At 35.0% G+C, this 23,836-nt stretch overlaps 3 protein-coding genes across 4 annotated transcripts; 1 reads left to right on the top strand and 2 right to left on the bottom strand.

Annotated features, from left to right (window-relative positions):
* Nucleotides 1-544: 544 nt before the first annotated feature.
* Nucleotides 545-3,106, bottom strand: LOC128160658 (uncharacterized). Its single transcript, XM_052824018.1, has one exon. It carries the CDS (start codon nucleotides 2,948-2,950, stop codon nucleotides 1,559-1,561), a length of 1,392 nt encoding a protein of 463 aa, XP_052679978.1. The 5' UTR covers nucleotides 2,951-3,106; the 3' UTR covers nucleotides 545-1,558.
* Nucleotides 3,107-6,344: 3,238 nt separating this feature from the next.
* Nucleotides 6,345-15,146, top strand: LOC128159698 (uncharacterized). 2 transcript variants are annotated; one of them, XM_052822875.1, is made up of 11 exons: nucleotides 6,345-6,832; nucleotides 7,686-7,697; nucleotides 9,242-9,449; nucleotides 9,787-10,094; nucleotides 10,480-10,620; nucleotides 11,038-11,235; nucleotides 11,564-11,679; nucleotides 11,853-12,301; nucleotides 12,460-13,153; nucleotides 13,349-13,625; nucleotides 14,259-15,146. In XM_052822875.1, the coding sequence occupies exons 1-11, from the start codon at nucleotides 6,623-6,625 to the stop codon at nucleotides 14,682-14,684; spliced, it is 3,039 nt and encodes a 1,012-aa protein (XP_052678835.1). In that variant the 5' UTR covers nucleotides 6,345-6,622; the 3' UTR covers nucleotides 14,685-15,146. The 2 variants fall into 2 exon arrangements, with proteins under 2 accessions (XP_052678835.1, XP_052678836.1); XM_052822876.1 differs by lacking the exon at nucleotides 7,686-7,697 and having other exon boundaries at nucleotides 6,346-6,832; nucleotides 14,259-15,143.
* A 98-nt stretch (nucleotides 15,147-15,244) lies between these two features.
* LOC128159699 (cAMP-regulated D2 protein-like) lies at nucleotides 15,245-22,329 on the bottom strand. Its single transcript, XM_052822878.1, has 5 exons — nucleotides 21,979-22,329; nucleotides 18,123-18,243; nucleotides 17,656-17,854; nucleotides 17,366-17,490; nucleotides 15,245-16,474 (listed from the first exon to the last, which is right to left on the bottom strand). The coding sequence occupies exons 1-5, from the start codon at nucleotides 22,140-22,142 to the stop codon at nucleotides 15,452-15,454; spliced, it is 1,632 nt and encodes a 543-aa protein (XP_052678838.1). The 5' UTR covers nucleotides 22,143-22,329; the 3' UTR covers nucleotides 15,245-15,451.
* Nucleotides 22,330-23,836: the final 1,507 nt, after the last annotated feature.

Raw genomic sequence — 23,836 nt, 5'->3', positions numbered from 1 at the left:
AATAAGCATAGAAAGGGGTGAAATGCCATCTTTGTTTTCCAAGACAAGGTGAAGAATTTATCTCTAATGATGAATAATTATAGTGCAGGCCATATTTTGTTGAAAAAAAAATATATGACAGTGACCAAAAAAAAAATTCATCTGATTAAGAACATAAAGCCGTACATAGGTCTAATAAATTTAAAGTACACGTGCTTCAGCATATGTTTGGATTTTTTTTTAAATGAATACCTTATGGACAACTTGAGGGAAGCGGGGATAGAGGAACAAACAAATGACTGTTTATATTTTAGTCTATAGATATTGAAACACTTCAGCATACTTAGGGACCATACCAATTCTCCATGTGCCAATTTAGTAAAAAGTATAGTCGGCGGGTCTTAAAAAAGACACCATCATTGTATGCATTATGATAGCGATGTCAGACAAGGTTTTTTTTTCTATGAGAGGGCTTAAGCGATAGATTCAGTGGTTCACAGTTCGGGACCGAGGCAAAATAAAAAAAAGAAGAGATGTTTATCTGAAAGATGAAACCAAAGCAATAGTGTATTGTGATGCTGTTATTGAGGTATATAAACAATGAATAACAAAAGGGGACATTATTAAACATATCAATACAAATGTACAAAGAAATGACATCTTCGGTGTATTCGTAATCGTTGAACATTTTCCACATTCTTTTACATTGTAACTCAAAAAAGCAAGTCTAGTTCATGTTTAAGTAAGTCACAAATGTAAATACACGTATTCAGTTCAATTTTGATTGATAAATGGTTGAAATACTGTATAATAATATCATAAATAATATATATAAATACTCAGTTTTACAGTGGATATTCACATCTGTTAATATCAGTCATAATATATAAAACAATTTCATGCATGGCTGCAAGTCGATATTTGTAATAAACATATAATTGCATTTAAATTTTTTTTTTTTTTTGGGGGGGGGGGGGGGGGGGGAGTTGAGTTTCTCTTAATAAACTTCTATTCCCTGCCCTCACAAACACTTTCAGGTGTGCAGTTATTTCGTCATATTGCCTGGGGTTTTTTTTACGACTGTTTTATATCATGATTGGTGACGAAGGCGGTAAGACGGCCATTACTGGACAATTCGGAGAAAATAACGAGCGATTAGCTGCTGAATGGTGTCCCAGATTCAAAGTGTAGACAACTATAGGGTCAGCTTTATAAAACTCTTAAAACTGGCACCATAGGATCTAATTGTTAACTACACGCACCATTGCCGACCTATTTACTCGACAGAAATCGAAACTATGTGTGGAGCGGAATGGGTCAGCCATATCCGGGTGTTTTTAAAGTCCTTGTGTATTGTTAGCTATTATACAATGTAAATCAAGCTTAATTCTCGCACACTCTCTTTAATGTGTAAAGTTTCACCATTCAAATAACAGGCATAGTAGAATTAAACGGCCCGATTCCGAGATACAATGATTTCCGATAATCGGGCGATAAGCACGGTGCACGCTTTCGATTACACATTGATCGTAGAAAGTTGTCGTGTATCCGATTTCATATTTCTACTATCACTTATAGACTAATAGTCAGGGTTGTTTTCCACCATGTATCTTTCGTAACTTTCCGGATCATATTCGGGGACCGGATCCTTGTACCGGACTACATCCGGGGGCGGAACACCCTCGGACTTCCGCTGGTCCTTAGTCCATGCTTTCTCCTTGACTTTATTGGCCATTTGAAGGTCGGGCACGGGTACACTACGAGCGTGAGCAATTTCTACGGCGTTGGCGTCCATGTGATAATTCTGATCCCCTCGGATTTGTTCATTCACCTTTTCCAGTTTCGGAACACTCAATGCACCTTTGATCAACACAGAATCCGCGCCCGTGCCCTTTCCCGTCCCTGCAGGCTGATGGGATTTGCAATAAATATTATGGTCAAACGTGTCGTTTTTATTAAGGTAGTAATTCTTCATGTTTAAGAGGGTACCGCACACTTTACAAGTGAAACATCCCTTGTGGTACATTGCATCCTTTACCGGCCCCGTTCGGTCCATTGGATAAAGCTTTTTCATACACTTATAACACTTATCCTTTGGATATTTCACATGATATTTCAGAGAATGCGAACGAATAGGTACATTTCCCGATTTCCACTCATTGTTTGCAAAAACGTTTTCAGAATCCGGAGAGAGCGGAGAGGAAACTGAAGTCTCCGGAAGCGAATGTCCCGATATACTTGACGGCGACCCTGGCATTGAACTTGATGAGGTACTTCCAGTTTCGTTGAGCTGCACGTGTAACGGTCTTCCGGTTCCTTGCGACCCTTCAGTTATACGTACGGTCCGTGGAGTTGTCGGGGTCTGGGGACCGGAACTGGAACTATAAGAAGTGGTCGGCGACACAGGGGAAGACTGGGACTGAACTACCCCGGTCACAGTGATAGGAACCACCGTGTGTCCCTTTGGAATAGAATGCGCGTTGTTTATAGCAGTCTCAGGGGGCATGTTTCCAAGAGCAATGTTGTTTTGAAGGGTCCACAGGGCAAACTCTTCCGGACTCATCACGTGGAAGGGTGACGTCGGGTTTGTCTGTGGGGATATCGGTATTTGTCCGTTGGGATAGCCAGCCATATTTGTTGGCATGTTGTTCGGTAAAGGTTGCATGTTAACCCCAGCCGTACCTTGGAAATTGGCCATTGGGGAAGGTTGTACGGAAGCTATAACGAACGGTCCGTTGTTAGGGGTTCCGGTGCCGTTATTTTGCGACATGTTCATATAAGCGTCCAAGTAATTTGTCCCGGGATTGTTCAAATTCATAGCACCTAGTTGCGAGTTGAGTTGCTGCATTTGCTGGAAGTTGGGATAATTTCCCGTCCATATATTGGTTCCCGCCATATTCTGGGATGAAGACACTGCGTGGTAAGGGTTTGAAGGGTTCATTCCCTGATTAAAATTATAATTAGGATCCATGTGGAACAGCTGTTTACACTGCAAACACGACCTCGTGGGGCCTTCAATACTATGAAGTTCTAATACTGACAGGTGTGCGATTAAACATTCGGAAGAATTCCCGCACACATGAATACACTCCTGTCCTGAGTTCTATTTAACACAATACTAGTAGGTAAAATAACAAGCCCTGTGATTTTTTGGTCACACCCCCGTGATTTCAGCCAATGGGAATGCTCGATGTATATTACCGTAAGCCTCTTTTTTTCTTTTAAAGCGCTGTCGAGATTTACCTAGTAGATTGTGCTGGCACTTTTTACTCTGTTGATTGATAGCCAAAGAGGTATCTAATTCATAAATTTTAGCGAGCCACAAATATGCGGCGTTGCGTTTGAACAATAGTTACGTATGTAGGTCACACAAAAGCCGGCCAAATCTGTTTTTAATTTTAATAAATACTGACACAATGTGATAGCCAGTCAAGGAAAGTTCAGGTAGATAGTTAGGCGAGACTTCAAACTTTCTGTTGCAGGTCATTTGCAGGCAATTAACACTATTTTTACACATGAAATTAATGTCATAACGAAAACTTAACATTGCCCCTGTAAATGCTCGAAAGTTGTCAAGCCAAAAGAACTTTTAAAGAAATAATAATAAAACCTATACATTGCATTATAGAAAAGTACATGTTATGAATTTAATTTGCCGTTAATTAATTTTCTTGTAGATTTCATGTCAATTATTAATTAATTAGAAAAAAGTGATTTTTATTTTGGGGAGGGGGGGGGGGGCGGAAACCCCGAAGGTTAGTATGGCATATTTTTCAAATTATCTTTACCATGCTTAGCTGCAGGTTTGTAGCCCCCTGTCTGAAAAAATTCGGATGGGCGACATGGGGTGATCACGAGTGATGACCCCCCCCCCCTTGAACTATTTTAATTATCTTAGGAGGTATATCTTAGATTTTTGGATATGATTTGTTATTGCTTTAAAATATCATGAAGTAAAGAAAAATTCCGTAAATTTTATCTTTAAGGTTTGAATGTTTTTTCTATATCTTTAAACAATGTACACTTCTTCTTAAAAAGCCTTACATGTACATCTATTCTAAAAATGACTGCTATTATCAAACTCTCTTGATAATATTCACACGCAATATATTGTCATAGTATACCAAGGTCCACTTGTACATATGAAAGAATGAATGCCATATCAATTATGGTTAATATGTGTATTGACTTAACTTTTTCTTTAACTTCTCTCGAAAGTCCATATAAAATGGGGATCATGTTAATTGGTTAACAACCTATACGACAAAATATTTTAATCTAAGAGTTTTAATAACAGAACGTTAAAAAAAGACATCACATTCATGTTAAAACATTAAAAGGGCAGAAAATGTCTTTGATACAAGCGAGACAACTCATTTTTAGACGCCTACCGTTTCATCGGAGGGGACTATTATAGCTTTCCTCTGCGTCCGTCAGTCCGTCCGCCCGTCCGTCCGTCTGTCTGTCTGTATATCCGTCCGTCCGTCCGTCTGTATATCCGTCCGTCCGTCTGTCTGTCTCACTTCAGTTTTCCACAATTTTATTCTTTATGCGTTTGAGGAATAATGTGAAATTTGCTGAACAGCTTCAAAATGTCAAACTGCAAATCAAGTTTACACTTTTTTAGCGTATGGCTGACGTATTTCCGAGAAAATTGATTTTTTTATATTCAATTTTTTTTTAATGTTTGGGTTCGTTATCGGGTTCGGTGTGTATTGAATAAATGAGGAAAGTACATGTATGTAGTCAGTAATAATATCGTTCATTACTTGGACCTTTCCTTTTATTGTTTCTAACAAACAAACAAGTTCTGTAAAGTAGTGTCAAGCATTGTGTTGTAAATTTAATCAGGGTTTTTTGTATTATTACAGTCGGGTTCGTTGTCGGGTTGGTCTGTTGATTCGGGGTACAGAGGACGGTAAGAAATGATATTCTGCATAACAGTGCATTGTTTTCACAACTCTCTACAAACCGGTAGGTGACGTGTATTGCTTATATAATACTCCCAGAATGCTTGTTAATTTAGAGATTCTTGTAACTGCGAAGTAAATTAAATTAGGTTAGTTTTTGGATCCAAATACATATGAACTATAACTTAAGAGAAAAGTGGACCCCCCCCCCCAAGCACTTATGATATCTTCAATTACAGGGATAGGACATAAAACACAACCTTATCATGACCTTGGTGGTGAATTTTAAAAAGATGAAATTATTTTATTTCAACAGTGAAGCTCGTGTAATTTATGAACCCATTTACATTTGAAACACAATACCCAAGCATATTCATAAAAAGGTGTAACATCAGCTGAAGAATTATGCAGTGGCACTCCTAAAAATATAGTGATGTCTTTGTACATGTAACAATGTTATACACGTACTCTATGCATGAAGAGAATGCACCTGTGCATGGATGGCGAGACGCAAACAGAAGATCCAGGTGTTTATAATTGAGTAAACTTTTGAGAAAAGACTAGATTGCTACCTTTTATATGTAGCAGTCATATGAAAAAACCCCCAAAATCCTCTCAGAGATCTTTGATCATATTGAAAGATTTTTTTACTCTTCCTCCGGACCCTTCTTAGAAGTTTGATATAAAATTTTACATTAAACGTCTAAAAAAAGCCCCCCCCCCACCTTGGAAAATAAAAAAAATTAAATTTACTGTGTTAAATTACCAAAAATATGCATTGACACCCCCCCCCCAAAAAAAAAAACCACAGAGATAGGTATATATCCCTCGAACCCACCCCTTCCCCCAAACCCCACACACACCCCATGAAATATATTTGGATCCGTGCAGGATACTTTTTTCCCGTTCAATCACACGTATTAAGCACCTATATCAATAGTCATGCTATTGGTATTGCTACATTGTTAAGAAAACATCCAACGTATGTCGAGCTATATGTAGGTACAAAATACAAACAAATCTTGGGTATAGCTGCCGTGTGTAAACATTGATACATTGAAACATTAATTGTTTTATAAAAACAATTCATATACTAGTCAGTAGTACAAATGAACATTCGATAGTTTAAATCTCAAGTCGAGGAGTAAGTAAATTCATAAGTACACATATAGTCGGCTCAACTAAATAGGTTGTAATATACGATATTGATCTTCATTTTTTTTTTTAAATCAAAATTGAGAAACTTTTCTAATTTTCTGTGTTTCATATGGTAAAACCAAATTAATGAAAATTGCTCTGAATTGATTAGCCTAACTACTTCTATCAAGTTTTTGATATGGAGATCTGCAAAATTGCATGCATTTACAGCGCGCTCTTTAAACCCCCAAAGCACACAGAGACGATCTTGAAGCATATTGTTTTGTATTCTATACCACCGAGTCTTTTGTGTGCCTACCTGCAAGAATTACGCACAAGACGTTCCTTGATATTCTGGGGCTGGAATGAGGAAGACTAACTATAGCCACGAGTCGGATTTAAAAACGAAAATTAAAACTAAATTCACCGGCCATGACGGGCTTTTTTTAACGGATGAACTAAATGGACATCTAACCGCCATGTAGTGTTAACAGTACTAAGTGAGGAAGCATATCTAAATTGTGGTTTTTTTGGAAGTACATGTAAAAAAGTTTTTTTGTGTTTTCGGGAAACATTTTCGAGGTTCCGGTTCCAACATGTCCTCCGAGAGTTTTGTCAGCAAGAGTCATCGCGTAACATGCGAAGAGGACATCTTGGGTATTCCTGACCTGGTAACGGCGCGAGAGTACATGAAAAGTTGGGGGGTCAAGAAGAAAGGGATCCGAAACACGGAGGATGCCATCCAAGTCCTGGTCGAGCATTGGCGGGAAAAAGAGAAACAGTCGAAAGAGCTGGTTAAAAAAGAGGTGAGATATTGCCAAAGGAGAGAGAGAGAGAGAGAGAGAGAGAGAGAGAGAGAGAGAGAGAGAGAGAGAGAGAGAGAGAGATGCATGCTTAAGCATACATTTTGTGGTAACTGAAAAATATCGGTTTCAACCAGACATTTGATTATTTTTATGTTTTATTTGCAGTAATTTAAATGAAAATCGTGCATACAGGTCAAAGTATTTTGGTACGTTTCTGTTGATCTAAATTATTAATACGAAGTCAGGGTTTAAAAACAATGTAGATTGTTAATCTGTGTGGTTATTTTAAAGTCCAAGTAAATAATTAGGGTCGAGCTGCACGAAGTGCAAAACCAGCTTATTGATTGTATAAAGGAATGGCGATCGGGTTTCGATACATGAGATAGCAGGAGCACAGCCTATTTTGTTGGATATAACTTCTCCAAAAGCATGATGAAACGGTCATACGAGCTTTGTGCAAGATATACACAGCGATATGGCATTTAATTTGTTAAGCATAGAAATACTTTTTTTTATTGCACCTTGTGTCATTTCTATTTAATTTCGGCGAATTTGCGAGCATTCCCATGTTTTGAAATAATTCACTAGCTTGCATTGACGCGCTTCGTTGATCCCATGTAATTTAGATATTAACTTCCTGGTCTAAGACCAAAAGAAGCTAGTGCTTTGCGTAAAATATCAAATATCAATATTGATTTTTTAATCGTAAAGACAGTTGTTCTATTGAATAGATTTCCTGTTTGCTAACAATTCATAAAAACAATAAAAATTGCAAAAAAATATATACTGTTTTTAAAACAAAATTATTTTTCTGTCATTTTTCTATTTGTTTTTTTTTTATTTTCTCAAACAGGGCGAAAGCGAGGTAATCACATTTTCTGCTTTTCTAGGTTTCATTTTGTTTTAACAAGAAAAATATGTGCGCTATATACGGGCTTATATTGTGCTATAACATGCTATTGGCGGATTATGAAACAAATTTACAGGCGCAGCTTCAAGGAAACTGTAGAGCAACTAAAAAAAACGCCAGGTTGTCAATATTTTTGTGATGCCCAGTGCGTATTTGTATATTTATGCCTCTGTGCGTAGAGATAATATTAAGATATTTTTCATATTAAGGTTTATGGGTATGGGGATGCTTTGCATAGTGTATTCTATTCAACTAGTAAAAACAATATGATAAATACCAGACCCAAATATTTCCCTTGTTGTGTATTCTGTGTTCTTTATAATTATATGTTTATCATTTACATCATACAAAGTATATTGAAACAACCATTGTTTAATTTTTTTCTCTCAAATAAAGTAAGTTGTTTTTTCAGTGATCGCTCTCTTTTACACAATCATCTCAATATGCTGTATGAAAATCTTTGTTCAGAAATTCATGTGTCTTTTTAATAGGCGATATGGATTTTTGGTCCTGACGTCATTGATATGACGCTATTTTTATTGTTCTTGTAATTTTAGAAAAAGATTTATCAGTGATCAAGCTATCGTTAATACAGTGCGTTTGTATATAACTTGAATTTACAAAATGACTAACGTCTAAAGATATGTTGCACACCGGCACTGACAAAATTAATTGGTACTTTGCGGGGGGGGGGGGGGGGGGTCTGGACCTCCTGACTTCCTCTAGATCCGCACATGAGGTAAATTACTTCAATGTTCACTAAACTGATTCTTCAACAGATACATGTTAGCATTAATTTGATTTTGCGGAAAAAAGAAATCCCACTCAATATAATACACAGTCAAAGTAATACTTTCACAGTAGTCTAGGGTGGATCAAAGATCCAAACAAAATTAAATGGAGGGTATGAAAAATTACCAGTGCTTCATTTTTAGGACACTGCTTCCTCTCAACCTTTTAATTTCAAAATAAGCTGTGAAGTAGCGGAATTTCTGGGGGGTTTTCCTCTGTTTCTTTTCTGTCCTTCTGTCTTTCCGTCCACCGGTCTGCCTTTCCGGTCGTATGTCTGTCTGTCTCTCTCAGTCTCTCTCTCTCTCTCTCTCTGGGGGGCAGTACACAATCAAGAAAGAATTTTAAAGAGTTTAAAACTTCTATGAATACACAATTAGTATTACAAATCTAAACTCTGTCTGGGGAATTTATCGATAAAACCAGTCATATTTTGATCTTTGTTAATGTCATGGTCATATTAGTGGGAAGCTTTAATTTTTTTTTTTATGAAGAAACACATAAATAATATAATTATATGTAATAACATATATGCAATACTTCTAATCATAGATAATAAAATTTTACACCTCTTTGATCTAATAAATGATTAAAGATATTGACAATTTTTTATGTATGATGCGCCAAACAGGTTTTTATTTTTTTTAATTGTAGTTTTACATTATGTACAAACTAAAAAGTCATATAAAATCTGTTTTTTAAACTTGTAGATATCAAATGAATTCCAGCAAGCCATTCTCGACGATCATCGGAAACGTGAAAAATTGGTCATAAAAATTGACGAGACACTCGGTTTTTACCAAAGGTTACCAAGACAACAGAAGAACGACCTTGAACGATTCATCACTGACCTAGTTCATAAGTGTGAGGTCAAGAAGCATGAATTGATGTCCCCAGAGTGTACTATACTTGTTGCAGGTAAAGTCTACAGATTTCAATGTTTCATTTTTCCTACAGCCTGTCTATCGACAGGCATGCAATCAAATTAAACCTCATCTTGAAATATCGTTCTACCTATGATACCAGAATATAGTTGAGGAGCAATATTAATATTATACGAAGTTAGTTTTAATCTAATTGATTAACAGTTTTCGGTAAACAGAATATCAATCAAAGTATCGATATGATTGAGAGCAAAATCATTCCTTTGTGAATGTGTCAAATCTTTAATTTGTTTAAGTCAAATTCCTTGGAAGTCAGATATGCATTGTTGTTTATGTCATTATAAACAAATTTAAATGTTTGAATGCAAAAGGCGAGACTGGAGCGGGTAAAAGCAGTTTCATCAACCTCCTATTGGAGACTAATCTTCTGCCAACAAGTCAGCTTGCCTGCACCAGTACTTTCTGTGAGCTGCACAAAAGCAGGGACAACCGAAAGGTCGCCACTTTATACTACAAAGCGTTAGAAGGACCCGGAAGCGAGAGGTCCCCTGTGAAGATCGACATCGGTACAGAGGAGAGACTAAAACAATTGGCTGTGGAAATCTCGAGGATCGACGAGACTACAGACGAGAGCCCATACGAGAGGATCGTTATTCAGTACCCGTTTCCATTGCTGGAGGTAAAATTTTGAAGGAAAAAAATGCTTATTGAAACGAATTGATTATCACCCAACTGCCTAATAAATATTGTTTTGATTATTAATTTCTGAGATAAAGCGGAAAATCACATTGTCACAATTAGAGTTTAGATACTAGTATTAGTAAAGTATATCAGGATCAATTCAAATCAAAGGTCACAAAGATTAAGCACAACCAATCATGTACTTTCCTTGTAGACATATAACAAATGGAGTAAAAACTAATGTTCGAAAAGCATTTCCAAATGCAATAGTATTCCATAAGAAAATTGAAATATCATGAACATGTATGTATGATTATGGAATATAGATTTATTCTTTTAAAACATAACAAAACAAGATGGAAACAAATTTGACTTTTTTTCAGAAAGGTATAGTGCTGGTGGATACCCCGGGTATTGGAGAGAGTAAAACTCTGGTCAAACACGTCAGTCGATATCTGGAAAAGTCCTTTGGCTTCATTTACGTCGTCAACAGCTCCAACGCAGGAGGGGTACACGAAGGGAGGGTTAGTATGTCATGATAATTGTTCATATCATTTTGTCAAGTCCCCTGGATCACCCAGTTGGCTAAGTAGATACTAATACTTGCGATAAGAGAGGACGACCACCAAAATTGTGAAATTTGGAACTCCTACATGTAGATCAGAAGTGATGGCCTGACATTGCAGCTCCATTGATCCTACATCCGTTATAAACACTCACCACTTCTTTTTCACTTATTGAAAAATAACTTACATGTAAATACTCGTAACACCCATTTCATTCTTGCTCATGCATTAACAATGAAACCACCTTCCTAGATCTTCCAGTTTATAAAAAATGAAGCAATACTTAATCAAGCATACTTGAAGATAAAGTTTGATTCGTGGAATAAATTCCTTTCTTATTTTAGTATTGTTGATGAGATCTCGTTTGTCAAACAGTTGAAGGACTTTTTGCGGACCGTTATCAGTAATGCTGAAAAGGAACTCTACCATGACAGCACCCTGTTTATTTGCAATAAATGGGAGACCGTGCCCGACAAATATAAAGAGGAAGTCCGGATCGATACGATGCGAAAGCTACAGAAGTTTTTCTCTAATATCACAGAGGACCAGCTCTTCTTTATGTCTGTTGGCGAGGTAAAAATTAAAAGAAAGAAACTTTCTTTTTCTTTTCCGGCATCATCACAAAATATTTTCAAATGTTTAATTTACTGTATGCAGGATTATTTTCGCCCCGTGTAATTTTCGCCCCTTTTACACTTGAAAACAGTTTCACAACGTCTTGAATTCGCCAAGACACAGTTGTTTTAAAAGAGAGATAATCTGAGACATTTGAATTTGCCCAGTTTTTAATCCACCCTCTGACAACGAGGGCGAAAGGGTAAAAATAAAACAGGGCGAATATTCCGTGTCACAATATCCAAAATGGTCTAACTGAGGGTTCATTGTCTTATTGTACTTCAAGGCACAAAGACATTACGATACTCTCGGCAAAATGTCACCAGAACATCACGCTATGTTGTCTGGGATACAGCGCCTACTTCCGGCGAGCCTAGAGAACAAATTAAACATTCATTACAGGTACGAATTCAACACTAACCGATTTCATTTCTTAGAATCTATATTATGGTCGCTGATAATTTTCGCAACAATTGCTTGACGCGCATCTAACACAAACATTGTTGATAATTTTTGCATCAAGCACTGGAAAATTATTTTACTCTCATAATCAAATATGATCATGAATTTTGCAGATTCCTTTCCCAAATCCTGAAAAGGTCCATTTACTCATTGAAAGTTGCGCAGAACATGGCCAAATGCAGCAAAGAAGAGAAAGAGAAGTTGATTATGGACATCAAATCGCGAATGCAGACAATTCAGTGTAAAGCTATGCGTTCAGTGGACGATCTTCGAAGAGGAATGGAATACGAAACCAACAGCCTTTATGATACATTGAGAAAGGTAGTCAACACACCGGAATTCCGAAGAGCCTGCGGCCACTGGGAACCACGTGAGTGCCCCGGTTCCAAAGATACAAAGAAACTAATAGGAGACGCTTCGGAGCTGATCGAAAACCGCGTGTGTATGAATGTGGACAGCTGGGAAAAGAAGTTCCAGGTGAAAAAGACTCTGAAAGAAAAGATCATCTCCAAACTTAAAAGAGACTGCGAGTTGATGGAAGACCAGATCCGAGAAATAGAAAGTAAGTTTTTTGAATTTTTTACTCAATATCTGAAATGATGAATACACTACGTATTACACTGGATTTGATTAATACGATATAACATGCATGATAATAAAGAAATTACCAAGTTGTTTTAACAATTTTTTGGGGATAAACGAGCTCTCTTTTCATTATAGGTACTCTTATTGCCGGTGAAAATGTAATTATAAGAGATCTTCATGCAACTATGAAAGGTGATCCAAGAGGCAAGAAAATGAAAAACAAAAAGAGGGGAAAAGACGACAAGTCTTCGGACATGAACGTCCGGTCGTTAGGGGGTGCTGTAAGCATAACAGGAAGATTCGATAGTAACAAAGCAACAAAGAAATTTTTCAAAGATTTCAAGAAGAAAGCGCCAGAAATAAGTATGGCAGAAGCAACGGATCTCTATATCCAAAACATTGTCAACTCAAAAGATCTTCTGAAAAATATAGGAAACTTTCTGAATCGTTATATAAAAGGAATTGACTTGGTGGCACGCAAAATTCCGGATTTCATTTCTTCAGATGAAAACATGCTTATAGAAATGCAAAAACAACTGCAGGAATCTGCCGAGAACATGTTGGAAGTGCCCAAAATGATTCGAGAATGTAGCATGATCCAGGGAGATTTAGACATGATATATGTTAACGATATCATGCGGAAAGACTATCGTCTGCGAGATTTGGAATGGAGCGATAGAACAAAACTTGGCAGTGGGGCGTTTGCCGAGGTGTATGCCGCCAAGTTGCGCCAGGGTGACAGGTCTGTGGATGTGGCTCTGAAGTGGTTCAAAGACCGGATAAAACCTAGTACCGTCACCGACATTTTACTGGAGGATCGCACGATGAGGTAAATATTACGCTTCTGCATCATACGTTTTTGAATTTTTCCCCCATTCAACTTTCCAGAAAGAGTGCACAGTTGTAGCACTTCGAAAAATCAGATATGGTACGATCTTAGAGGTAAAATCAAAATTGAACTTTGAACCTTTATAATGGCATCTGCTAATTTATGATTTTATCACCATGTCCTTTTTTTATCCAGAGAGATGAAGCACCGCAATCTAATTCGCTACTACGGTTGTACCTTACAAGTCAAGTCATCAAATTTGCACTGGATTATGATTTTGGAATACTGCAAGTGCACACTAAGAGATAAAGTTATACACGAAGACTATCAAAATCCCGGAAAAGTCGACCATTCACTGCAGCAAACACCAAAGTTAGAAATGGCGCGGTATGCGTCACAGATTTGCCAAGGTTTAGAATTTCTCCATGGAAAAGACTTGGTGCACCGAGATTTAAAACTGGAGAATATTCTGGTGAGTTAACATTAAATACTCTTAATGGAGGTTTGAACATTGGTAAACTTGTCAAAACATGGTTGTAAAATTTAATGTCTACGGTGACGACGAAAATAAAACTTTAGACATTTGACCCTTTTCATTATTTTTTGAAAACATGGATTATCAAAGACTGGCGAGTAAACAGACTGTCTTTATCATCATTCCAAAAATAAATCAAGTTAAAATTCAGAGATAGATTAAGTGTTGCAAGAGCAATCATCAAATGAATTCAGAAACACATACACATGTAGGATTATATAAATTACTAATTTTTTTTTTGGTGCCAGTTTTCTTATCTTTTGTTTTCAAATATTAAAATGTTTTTATGGTAAGATCAAGGTTTAGTAAAAGAATCTGATGCTATATAACAAACGTTTGTTTAAAATGGCTGTATTCGGCTTTAGATTTTTATGTATATATACAATGTAAAGGTGTCTTAAGTTTTTATTTCCGACGAAAGAAAACCAGATGCTAATCTCGGAGGATTTTTCCTCTATTTTGTCAAATGTATACCTACAGTCTCTCTTACAAACATTTAAATAATAGTTTCTTTTAAAACATTTATTTTTAAATGAAAATTAAACCAGATTCCTTTTTTTGGTTATTCAGCTTACAAGTGAGGACTTGATAAAGCTAACCGATGTTGGACTTTCTAAACCACAAACCGATATCTCGGGGACCCTGGCCGGATCCCCGGTATACATGGCACCGGAAGTCCACCTCCAGAGAGGAATATACAACAGAAAGGCTGACATATTTAGCCTTGGTATTATGTTGTGGGAAATGTGGTATGGCGAGGACGCCGCAGACCACATTTCCTCTGTTCTTTCAGCTAAAGGTATCAGTGCGAGGAATCTAGGCATAGAGTACGAGGACGGTTTAAGACCAAAAATGTACGACCGGTATAGACCGGATCTAGAATGGAGCAATTTAATCGTCCAATGCTGGGCCCTGGAGGCTAAGCAAAGGCCGGAAGCTAGACACGTGCGCAGGTTTTTTGACGATTTCCTGCGTTTGAATCAGCCAATGAAATGAGTGTTACGGTAGTGTGACGTTTTTGATGACTAGTGTACGCAATACAGTGCATCCCATGAATGAACAAAATTTAACCTAATTAATTAGAATATAGATATTCCAATACAAATTATCAAAATATAGATGTAATAAAATGATAATTATGTATCATTATATTATTATATTTCCCCATTCATTACTTAAGCAGTTGCTCTTTTAACGCAAGCTACATGTATTTTCTATGCATACCGATACAATAAATGTGTCATTAACCCGTTTTTAAAACTGTTTAATCATTGATAGCGTAACATAACACATTGCCTTGCTTAAGCAGAATTAAGAATTATTATAATAAGCAGAATTTAAGTTCAGTATACGAATATCAATTGTCCGTGGTGCAACTCAAATTAATTATCATAAATTGTGGTGCACAGAACTGTTGCTCAGTGTTTTATGACTTTAAACGGACTTTTCAAAATACATGCATCATAAATTTGAATGATTATGTAGTATATGTTATATGCCTGCATTGACAATAAAGAAAAAATATGGCAATTTTTTAATGAACATTTATTTTTGCTACTGAATAAATCCGTCGAGTACGACTGCAGGCATAGCAGTGTTTATATACAATAACACACCCTTATTATGGAATTAATTGTTGATACCCATAAAATTAAAAAAAAAAAACCACACGTCAAACAGACTCCTAAATATGAATTCAAATATTCTTTTAGTTTTCCTTCTGTTTTACTTTGTTTTGATTGGATATTAATAAAAGGTGTAAGTTATTCTTGTTTGTATCCTACGGAGTCCCAAAAATCACATCTGTCATCCCTGAAATCTCGGACGATTCGTGGATCGGGGTACCTCAGCTCCAAAAACGGATGTTTGCATGATGGCACCCATCCCTCCTGTTCCTCAATGGTACAATATGGGTTCGTATTATACTTAATCCATTTCGGCGATACTTTGCGCGAATTTGGATTTGCCGTCCGCACAAAACTGCCAATGTAGCTTACCATAAGATCCGACAATTGCTTAAAGTAGGAGTCCTTGGCGCCTGTGACCTCATCAGGGTGGCGGAATAGGTAGGGAATGTCGTCAACATGACAGGAGCGGTCCTCACAGGATACGGGGGAGGTGTAAGAGTCCAAATTTGGTTGATTGAATACGTAGATCCAGACGTTGTTTTCTTTCGCTAAGCGATCGGCAAAAAAGCGAGCAGGACATGTGAAAATGGCATCGGTAAGAACTTCTGAAATCTCAGGGCGAATGTCTGAAGCTGAAACTGGCGAACTTAAATACACGTCTTGTGTTTTCATTGTGATTGCGGGTCGCCATTGTCCAAATACTGCACTGAAATACGTTAAAGGGACAGGTTGTAGAAGAGATCTGTACACAAAACGTAAGGCGTCGAATGCAGCGGTCCCTATTATTACCGGCTTGTCGCCAAATTTCCTGTCCCTGTTGCTTTGGTCGTAGAACCCCTCCGTTATCTCCAAGCCATCGATGTAAATTCCATAACGCATCACCTTGTGTAAAAAGTTGTCTGGTGCCGCCAACAGGATACTCTGCGTTGCTATGTCCTCGGCTGTTTTCCCTCGCAAACAACTTAGCTTATTCTCACTGGTGTCGCAGTCCAAGTTTTTCAGTAGATGGTCTGCTGTTTTGCTTGCAACTGCAGCTGTAGGAACCTCGACACCCGGGAGGGACAAAGCAATTGCTCGTTGGAATAGACATTTAGATCCAGCCGTCATCATATGGTATAATGTGGCATGTGCTCCAGCGCTCTCCCCACCCACAGTTACCTAGAAAATAACACAGCCTTTTTGAGAGTTAAAAAAAATATTATGTGTATATGATTCATGAAGGTATTAATCATAAAAGCTTAATTTTTTTTAATAAAGCTGAAAGAAAAAACAAAGAAAATTCGTTACACGTTTTAGCTCACGTAAATTGTAAAATTAAGAGGGTTTTTTTTCTAGAAACCTGCTTTTTCCACGTGGTTTGTTTTATCTAACAGATCATTTAACTGTCTGTGTGTCTAACTTTATGGTAGTTTGTTTTCTATGAACTAGTACCACCTCTAGGCAGTTTTCAGTGTTGTTTTGATTATATTTAGGACGTTATCGCTACAACATGAAGTGGTCCGTTAAAAAGTACAAAATACAGTAAAAACACAGTTATAGCGAATACGCTTACACTGAGTTTGACGGATATAGCGAATAACGATTATACTGCATGAAGCAAAATCGCCCCTCCCTGGCACTTTGTTACATGTATAAACGTGTTTACTGTATTCACGATCATGTTATGACAAAGAGGTTAAAATTGGATACAATGGGATGCATTTCTATATATTATAGTACATTTAATTTCATTAAATTGAAACCCCAAACCATTATTAGTGTCTTATAGATAGTTAAATTGTACATTAAGAAAACATACTTATATATTTGGAGGTGATGGGAGGGGATTGTGTTTTTTCTTCCAATAAAATACATTTAACAGTTAAGTATTCAGTAATGATATTGATAGAATCGAATATTGAAAAGTAGTCAGTATCGATATCTTTATTTATTGTTGTATTATATCTAACAAGGATTCAAGTCTAACGTAAATTTTATAGCAGTGATTATTATGTTACGTGCTTTATATAATAAACATGGAGTTTTTAAAAAGAACAAAATTGAATCTACCTCGTTAGGGTTGCCTCCAAAGTAATGGATATTATCTTGTACCCACTGTAGCGCAAGACGCTGATCGTAAAAACCGTAGTTTCCAGTTGTTTCTACCCCAGGAATTTTCAAAAATCCAAGGGCACCTGAAATTTTCCCACATGAAAAGCTCTTGACAATAATTACTTAAGTATTATTATTGAAATATTAATTCCCCCACTATTATCATATGATATATTTGCCTTTTTATTGACCATGACACAATTTGACAAAGGATTCATTATTCTGTGAGGAAAGTTTTAAAATGATACCCAATCGATAATTAAAAGTGACAACAATGATTCGAGCTGCTGAGGCAAGTGCTAGTCCGTTGAAATAAGGGCTTCCGGCAGTGTACGCCTGGTAAAATCCGCCGTGTATCCATACGAGCACGGAGTACTTATGTCCACTGGCCTTGGATTTGGCTCCAAGTGGCGTATATACATTCAAAGTCAGACAGTCCTCGCTCATCTGGCCAATAAAAATTGATTTTTCATGCACACGTGACAAAGTGTTGATGACTGTTGCCGATGGGATATATTCAAAAAATGTACATGTACATGTAAGTAAAATAATTATTGTTAATTGGTGTAACCTACATTTTTACTAGTAAATACCGGTAAATGTAGTCTCTGCTTATACAAAATTAAGTGTCTTTTTTCTTGATAAATTGAGTACAAGCGCGTATAACAACAATACAGTTAAGCAAATACATTTATTCTAAATCATTTGGTTTAACCTCTGTGTTACAACTCGATGGATCCCTTTGACAAAATACAAGGGGTTGTGTACACTGGGGCCCATACTGTTCCGCCGATTTGATATCAGTCCAGGGTTGTACAGAAACCGATTTGGAAAACCTGCAATGTATTGAATAATTCATAAATGCAATTTGAGTAAAAGTACAATTTTTTTTACATATCATCTGGCGTGAAAGTCACATCTGTGCAATTTTAAGTATCCACCATTGATTTAAATCGAAAGCTATGGTATTTGTAAATTTACAAACATCATGAGATCGTTTGCTACGGTTGAACCACAAGGTCAAGTATGAAAAACATACCTTTTTGACGACATTATTTTCTCAAATGAATATCTATTTAAATATGACCAAAAAATGCTATTAAATTAAAGATTGAATCTCCGCTTTGATGGTATATTAAGCGGATTTTGGTATATGTGGGATGGGTTTTATTTTGATGTATTTATCTCTCTTTTTGGTAAAAACAAAAAGTTTTCGATCGTTCATGTTTGCTGCACATTTGATGTTACATTTGCAAATAGCACAGCGCTTTTATTTCATAAACATCAAAATACTATTCTGCTAAAAACAGCATACTATAATGGAGAGAAATTGTTTACTTTAGACAAAGTGGCATTACCCATATAAAAATAGTCGTACAATCTAAGGCTGCAAAACAAATTATCCCTGATCTATCACGAATTCGCTCATCTGATTAACTGAATGTAAAATTATTAAATGTGTGAAGTTGTGTGGGTTTTTTTTTAATGACACATTGTTACAAAAAATGTAATAAAATTACGATTTATTCCAATTTAATGGCAAAATATCATTATATTTAGTGTGTTCACGAATCTATAGTGAATTAAGCCAACATTGGTTGTAAACCGTTATTTAACTACATGTACATGTATACTACAATAAAAACTAAGAATAAAAATAAGAAGTTTGAAACTAATAAAAATGCATGCGCATTTAGATTTTTTTCCTTTTCTTTTTGTATAGTATGCATGCATAACTTAGTCATTATTTTTTTTTAATCAATGAAAGAATTGATGGACACTTATATACAGAATCATTACTTAAATATATAAAAAAAATAAACTTAAAACTGTTGATTTGTTTATCCTACTAAATATTACACTAGTACGTGGACGAACGCAATACAACTGATTTGTTCTTGATAGAGAGCGACATTTTGTATACTTCTTATTGAACTCAGTCATGGTATCTGTTGAGCAGTCAGACAACAGGCCTACAAATCCACGTCACTTAATTACATATACACTCAAAAATACACTTACACTTTACTACATATTACTATCTGATATGCAAGCATATTAAGTGTATCTCTGTGCTTGCCGCAGTTGACTTACATAATTATATAATTAGGCTTAAATTTACATAATAATGTAGATACCTATTATTATAGAAAGCAGGTGCTGTTTAGAAACTGAAGCAAAAAGTCATTACATATAGATATTTCTTCATATTTTTTATGAAAGGTTGTGTAAATAAGTATAGGCCAAGTAAACACGTGTGCATTTATCATATATCGGTTCGATCAGTTACGTTTTATAGGCAAGGAAGGTTGAGCACTTAATTTTTTCTTTTCCAAGAAACACTTTATAACTTGCGATAAACCGTATCGTTGTTGAACACACACAAAAAAAAAAACAACATTAGCAAATGATTGCAATCTTTTATATTGATTTTATAGTGCATTGTTTCAACAGCTTTGAAAAATTGAGCACTTAGTTTTGTTACTAAAATAACATAACGCATATCAATCAAATATGGGTTGGATTAATATTTCGTTGAATTTTTTTTAAAGATTTCTAATATGATAAATCATTTTTTTTTTAAATATAGTTTTGTTCAGTAGAATATCAAACAAAACAATAGGATATTAGCTGACATGATAAAAAGGATTTCGATTAAAAAAAGTTCTTAAAATAAACAATTTATACAGTTGTATGGAAAATATACATAATGGAGTGCTCATATTCCAATTTAATTTCATAAAATTATCGACGAAATAAAAAAATCAAATATGAGGTAAGTTTTACATATCTTTTAAACTTTAAAATGCAATTTTTTTTAAAATTTAATTTTCTTTTGCCTTTCATTGAATTGTTAATGTTTAGATTTATTTACATGTTTCTTTCATAATTAAAAAAATTGGTATTTCTTTAAATAACGTGATTAACTTGATTTGAACTTGAAGTTTGAAGTACTTATAATTATAGCTCCCATTGAAAAACAAAATGATAAAAGTGCATTGCTACCCTGCATTGAATTCTGAGAATTTCTGAATCCCCATATGGTGAAAGAGACAACGATAAACCGTTTAATAAGTTTTAAAGTAAGTAAGTAAATCATTCATTATAGTGAGGTGTGTTTCAATTAACAAATACACATTGAAATATTACATATATATTGTCACACCCGGCTAATCGGACTTGTTTGTTACTGTGTTAAATGTTCATACAAATATAAAAAATCAGCGTGAAAGCTTGGTTTGTCTTATCCTAAAAGCTTTAAATAGGAATTGAGCACATTGTCGTAGTTGTTAATAAAAGACATACGAATTAAGGTGATTTAAAAAAAAATCAGTTTCAAAGACTTTATCGCCCGTACAGGTTTTTTTTTACTGTAATGCAAGACTTCAAGATTACGACATATGATGTCATTTCATATTCTACTGAAAAGTTATTATTTTCTTATTCCATCAAAGAAAAATTGCTGAAATCTTTACAGCTTAAGAGGGAATGTGCTGGATCGATGCACATTTAAAAAAAAGCCATATTTTCCTAATTATTTATACTAGGAAAATGTATTGATATGAAAGTTTATTAGTTCAATTTTTATCAATTTATAAAGGTTTAGATATATAACGTGTTCTCTTTTTTTTTATGTCAAACAACAGCTGGAGGGAGTTTATTGAGATATAGAAATAGACGAATAGACAAAGTAAATGTCTGTAAAAAAAATTGCAAACACATTATATATATGATATAAACTTCAGATTGTTTTGTATCTTAAAAACTTCTTTTTATAACGTCAACATTTGTGCCTTTGAATCTTCAAATTGAATATGTGAAACCTATAAAATTAATAAATGAACATAATTGTATCTTAATCTTGTATTTTTTTATCTTAAATTATTTGTTATGAGAAAGAGACACCATTTGTCTTAAAAAATTATATTATCCAAATATAATTAAATCTGTGACGCAACCTGAATAAATGTGCATAATAATTCTATACATGTATGTATCTTTTAATGTGTCAAAGTTTAGTTTTATGAAACCCTGTCAAAACCAATACCTTTATTCAAAAGATAAAAATAAACTGTGCCACCGGATTCAAAGCTATTGGCGACATTATGCAAATATGACGTTATTTGCGGTATATTTATTGCGTCAACAATTGGTGAGTTACGAGGAAATAGTATTTAATTTTATTTGAGAAAATAATTTTGCTTTATCATTGGAATCCTCTTTCAGATGAAATAAATTTGTTGGGTTTATTTTTCGATCCTGTGGATTCGATTAGTCTATAAAATCTAGTCACTACAGAAGAAAGATTTCTTTAAAAATCATGTTACTGATTTTAGACCCTTTTTACAATAAATACCGACAAATCATTTAGAAAAAAATTATTTTGACATCAAAGCATACAATTATTAATAAAGAATACTGAAATTATTTTCAAAAGTTAGATTTTCGTTTTTAGTTTCAAAGAATCATTCAAAAATTTTCTCGACATTGTAAAATCCCATGTTTAATTGTGTTCTCTTTTTACAAATAAAACATATCTATTTTCAGGAATAAAAAAAACCCCGACAAACCTCTCAGCCTTTCCGTAAGGTATTCCCAGATAAGACTGTCCTTCGGCAGAGAGTATGCCTCTCACTTTACCATATTTAGTGTTCCGTACAAGTTCATCTGTGCCAAAAGTTGGTACTGCACAGATGATAGCCAGAAAGACTGAGACTTGAACCATCAGCTCCATTGCCTTCACATAAACAGAACAGAAGAGATTGTTGAGAGCGATCACTGGTTTTATAACCAATGGGGACGTGCCGGCAATGGCATAATATTCAACGGATGGTGACTGACATCAAGGTAAATCTAGAGCGGAAACCGTCATGCATTTACCTGATGCTGAAGATAAGTGACAGAGCAGGAGGGGGCGGGTTTAAAATACGTCTTTGTTTTCTTTTTTTTTTTTTAAAAAAACGATTTTCTACTTGTTCAGTTCACAAAACGATCTTATAGACAGTCAGTATGCAATCTATAAATAAAAAAAAATAAAACTTAAATTTACACCACCTTAAGATACTTTGACAGTGTTACAGCACTTCTGAAAAAAAATCTTTTTTCCTAAAAGGAGATTCCGCTATATTTATTCTTATGTAATAATTTGAACCAATCAGCCTAAGTTAAAGCTTTTCTGTCCTTATGGTTTTTGAGAAGAAGATTTTTATAGAGTTTTCTCTATTTATTCCTATGTCAAAATTTGACCCCCCCCCCCCCCAAATTGTGGCCCAAACTATTAATGAATTGAACTACATTTAATCTACACTACCCAAGGAAACTTGAATCCACTTCAACCAATATTGCTCTAACGACAGACAACGGAGAAATTTTGATATAAAAAAAAAAAGTTTCACTTGAGCCATCAGCTCAGGTGAGCTATAGAGGGGAAGACGATTTTTTGTCTATTCCTGTTTATAAGTTTGCAGTCACGTAAAACGCATATCTGGTGGATGTGATTGTGTTTGAATATGTCAACACCGGCTAAAGGAAAAATAAAGGAATCTGTGACACATTCTTCAATTTCCTCAATGTTCTGACAAACTAGGAAGGAAAAAGTCTTTGTCGATTCAATTTATCAAGGAAGTTCTGAATGGAAAAAAAAGTTTTAAAACTCCCTTAATGCTCACAGCCAGAATACTTGCTAATTCAGTAGCCAGAATACTTGCTAATTCAGCCTAAGTGTCTTATCCTTACCTTCATTTGATCAAGTTCATTCTACAGTTATTCATCGTTGTCGCCCCTAGCTTTCAAAATACAGCATTGATATATATACAGTGTAGTTATTCAAACTGGTGCAGCCTTTCGGCGTATATTAGTTGTAGTTTTTTTTTTTTTTTTAAATGATATTACTGTCGTTTTAGTTTTCACTATCTATATCAAATTAAAAAAAAACTCGCTTCAATATTCAATGAACTTCAATTATAGAAATGTATGACAATCATTGTTTGAATAGCTGTTTTAGCCTTTACATTAAAAAATTGAGAAATGTTTAAATGAATCAGGGATATATAATTTTAAGTTAGAATTTAAATTATCAAAATTGAACCTATCCCGATCTAAAGCAAACATAAATGCATATTGTTCCAAATTCTTAAAACATTAAAAATCATTTGAATTTTCATATTCAGTTAATTTTCTACATTCTAGTACTTACATGAAATTGCTTATTTTTTTCATTTTCCATCACTGATTGCAGGATTGGTTTTAATCGAACTGGGCTTAATTAGATAGATAAAATTGTTTATTTTTTTTCATTTTCCATCACTGATTACAGGATTGGTTTTAATCGAACTGGGCTTAATTAGATTTTTAAAAATATGATTTAATTAATTCTAGAAATTTCAAAATTTCTAGTCAATTTCATTTAAGAGTATGATTTTTTTTATT

The sequence above is a fragment of the Crassostrea angulata genome, chromosome 8 (assembly GCF_025612915.1).
Source record: "Crassostrea angulata isolate pt1a10 chromosome 8, ASM2561291v2, whole genome shotgun sequence".
Lineage (NCBI taxonomy): Eukaryota > Metazoa > Mollusca > Bivalvia > Ostreida > Ostreidae > Magallana > Magallana angulata.
Note: the sequence above shows the minus strand (reverse complement) of the source record. Positions and strands in the feature narration are given on the sequence as shown.

Coding starts and splice junctions, on each gene's coding strand:
- LOC128160658 (XM_052824018.1), bottom strand. CDS start 2,950: ATGGATCCTAATTATAATTTTAATCAGGGAATGAACCCTTCAAACCCT.
- LOC128159698 (XM_052822875.1), top strand. CDS start 6,623: ATGTCCTCCGAGAGTTTTGTCAGCAAGAGTCATCGCGTAACATGCGAA. Junction 10,621..11,037: donor GAGGGGTACACGAAGGGAGG/GTTAGTATGTCA, acceptor TTTGTCAAACAG/TTGAAGGACTTTTTGCGGAC. Junction 13,154..13,348: donor CTGGAGGATCGCACGATGAG/GTAAATATTACG, acceptor TTTTTTATCCAG/AGAGATGAAGCACCGCAATC.
- LOC128159699 (XM_052822878.1), bottom strand. CDS start 22,142: ATGGAGCTGATGGTTCAAGTCTCAGTCTTTCTGGCTATCATCTGTGCA. Junction 18,244..21,978: donor CCTTACGGAAAGGCTGAGAG/GTTTGTCGGGGT, acceptor AATACATTGCAG/GTTTTCCAAATCGGTTTCTG. Junction 17,855..18,122: donor CATCGAGTTGTAACACAGAG/GTTAAACCAAAT, acceptor TTTATTGGCCAG/ATGAGCGAGGACTGTCTGAC.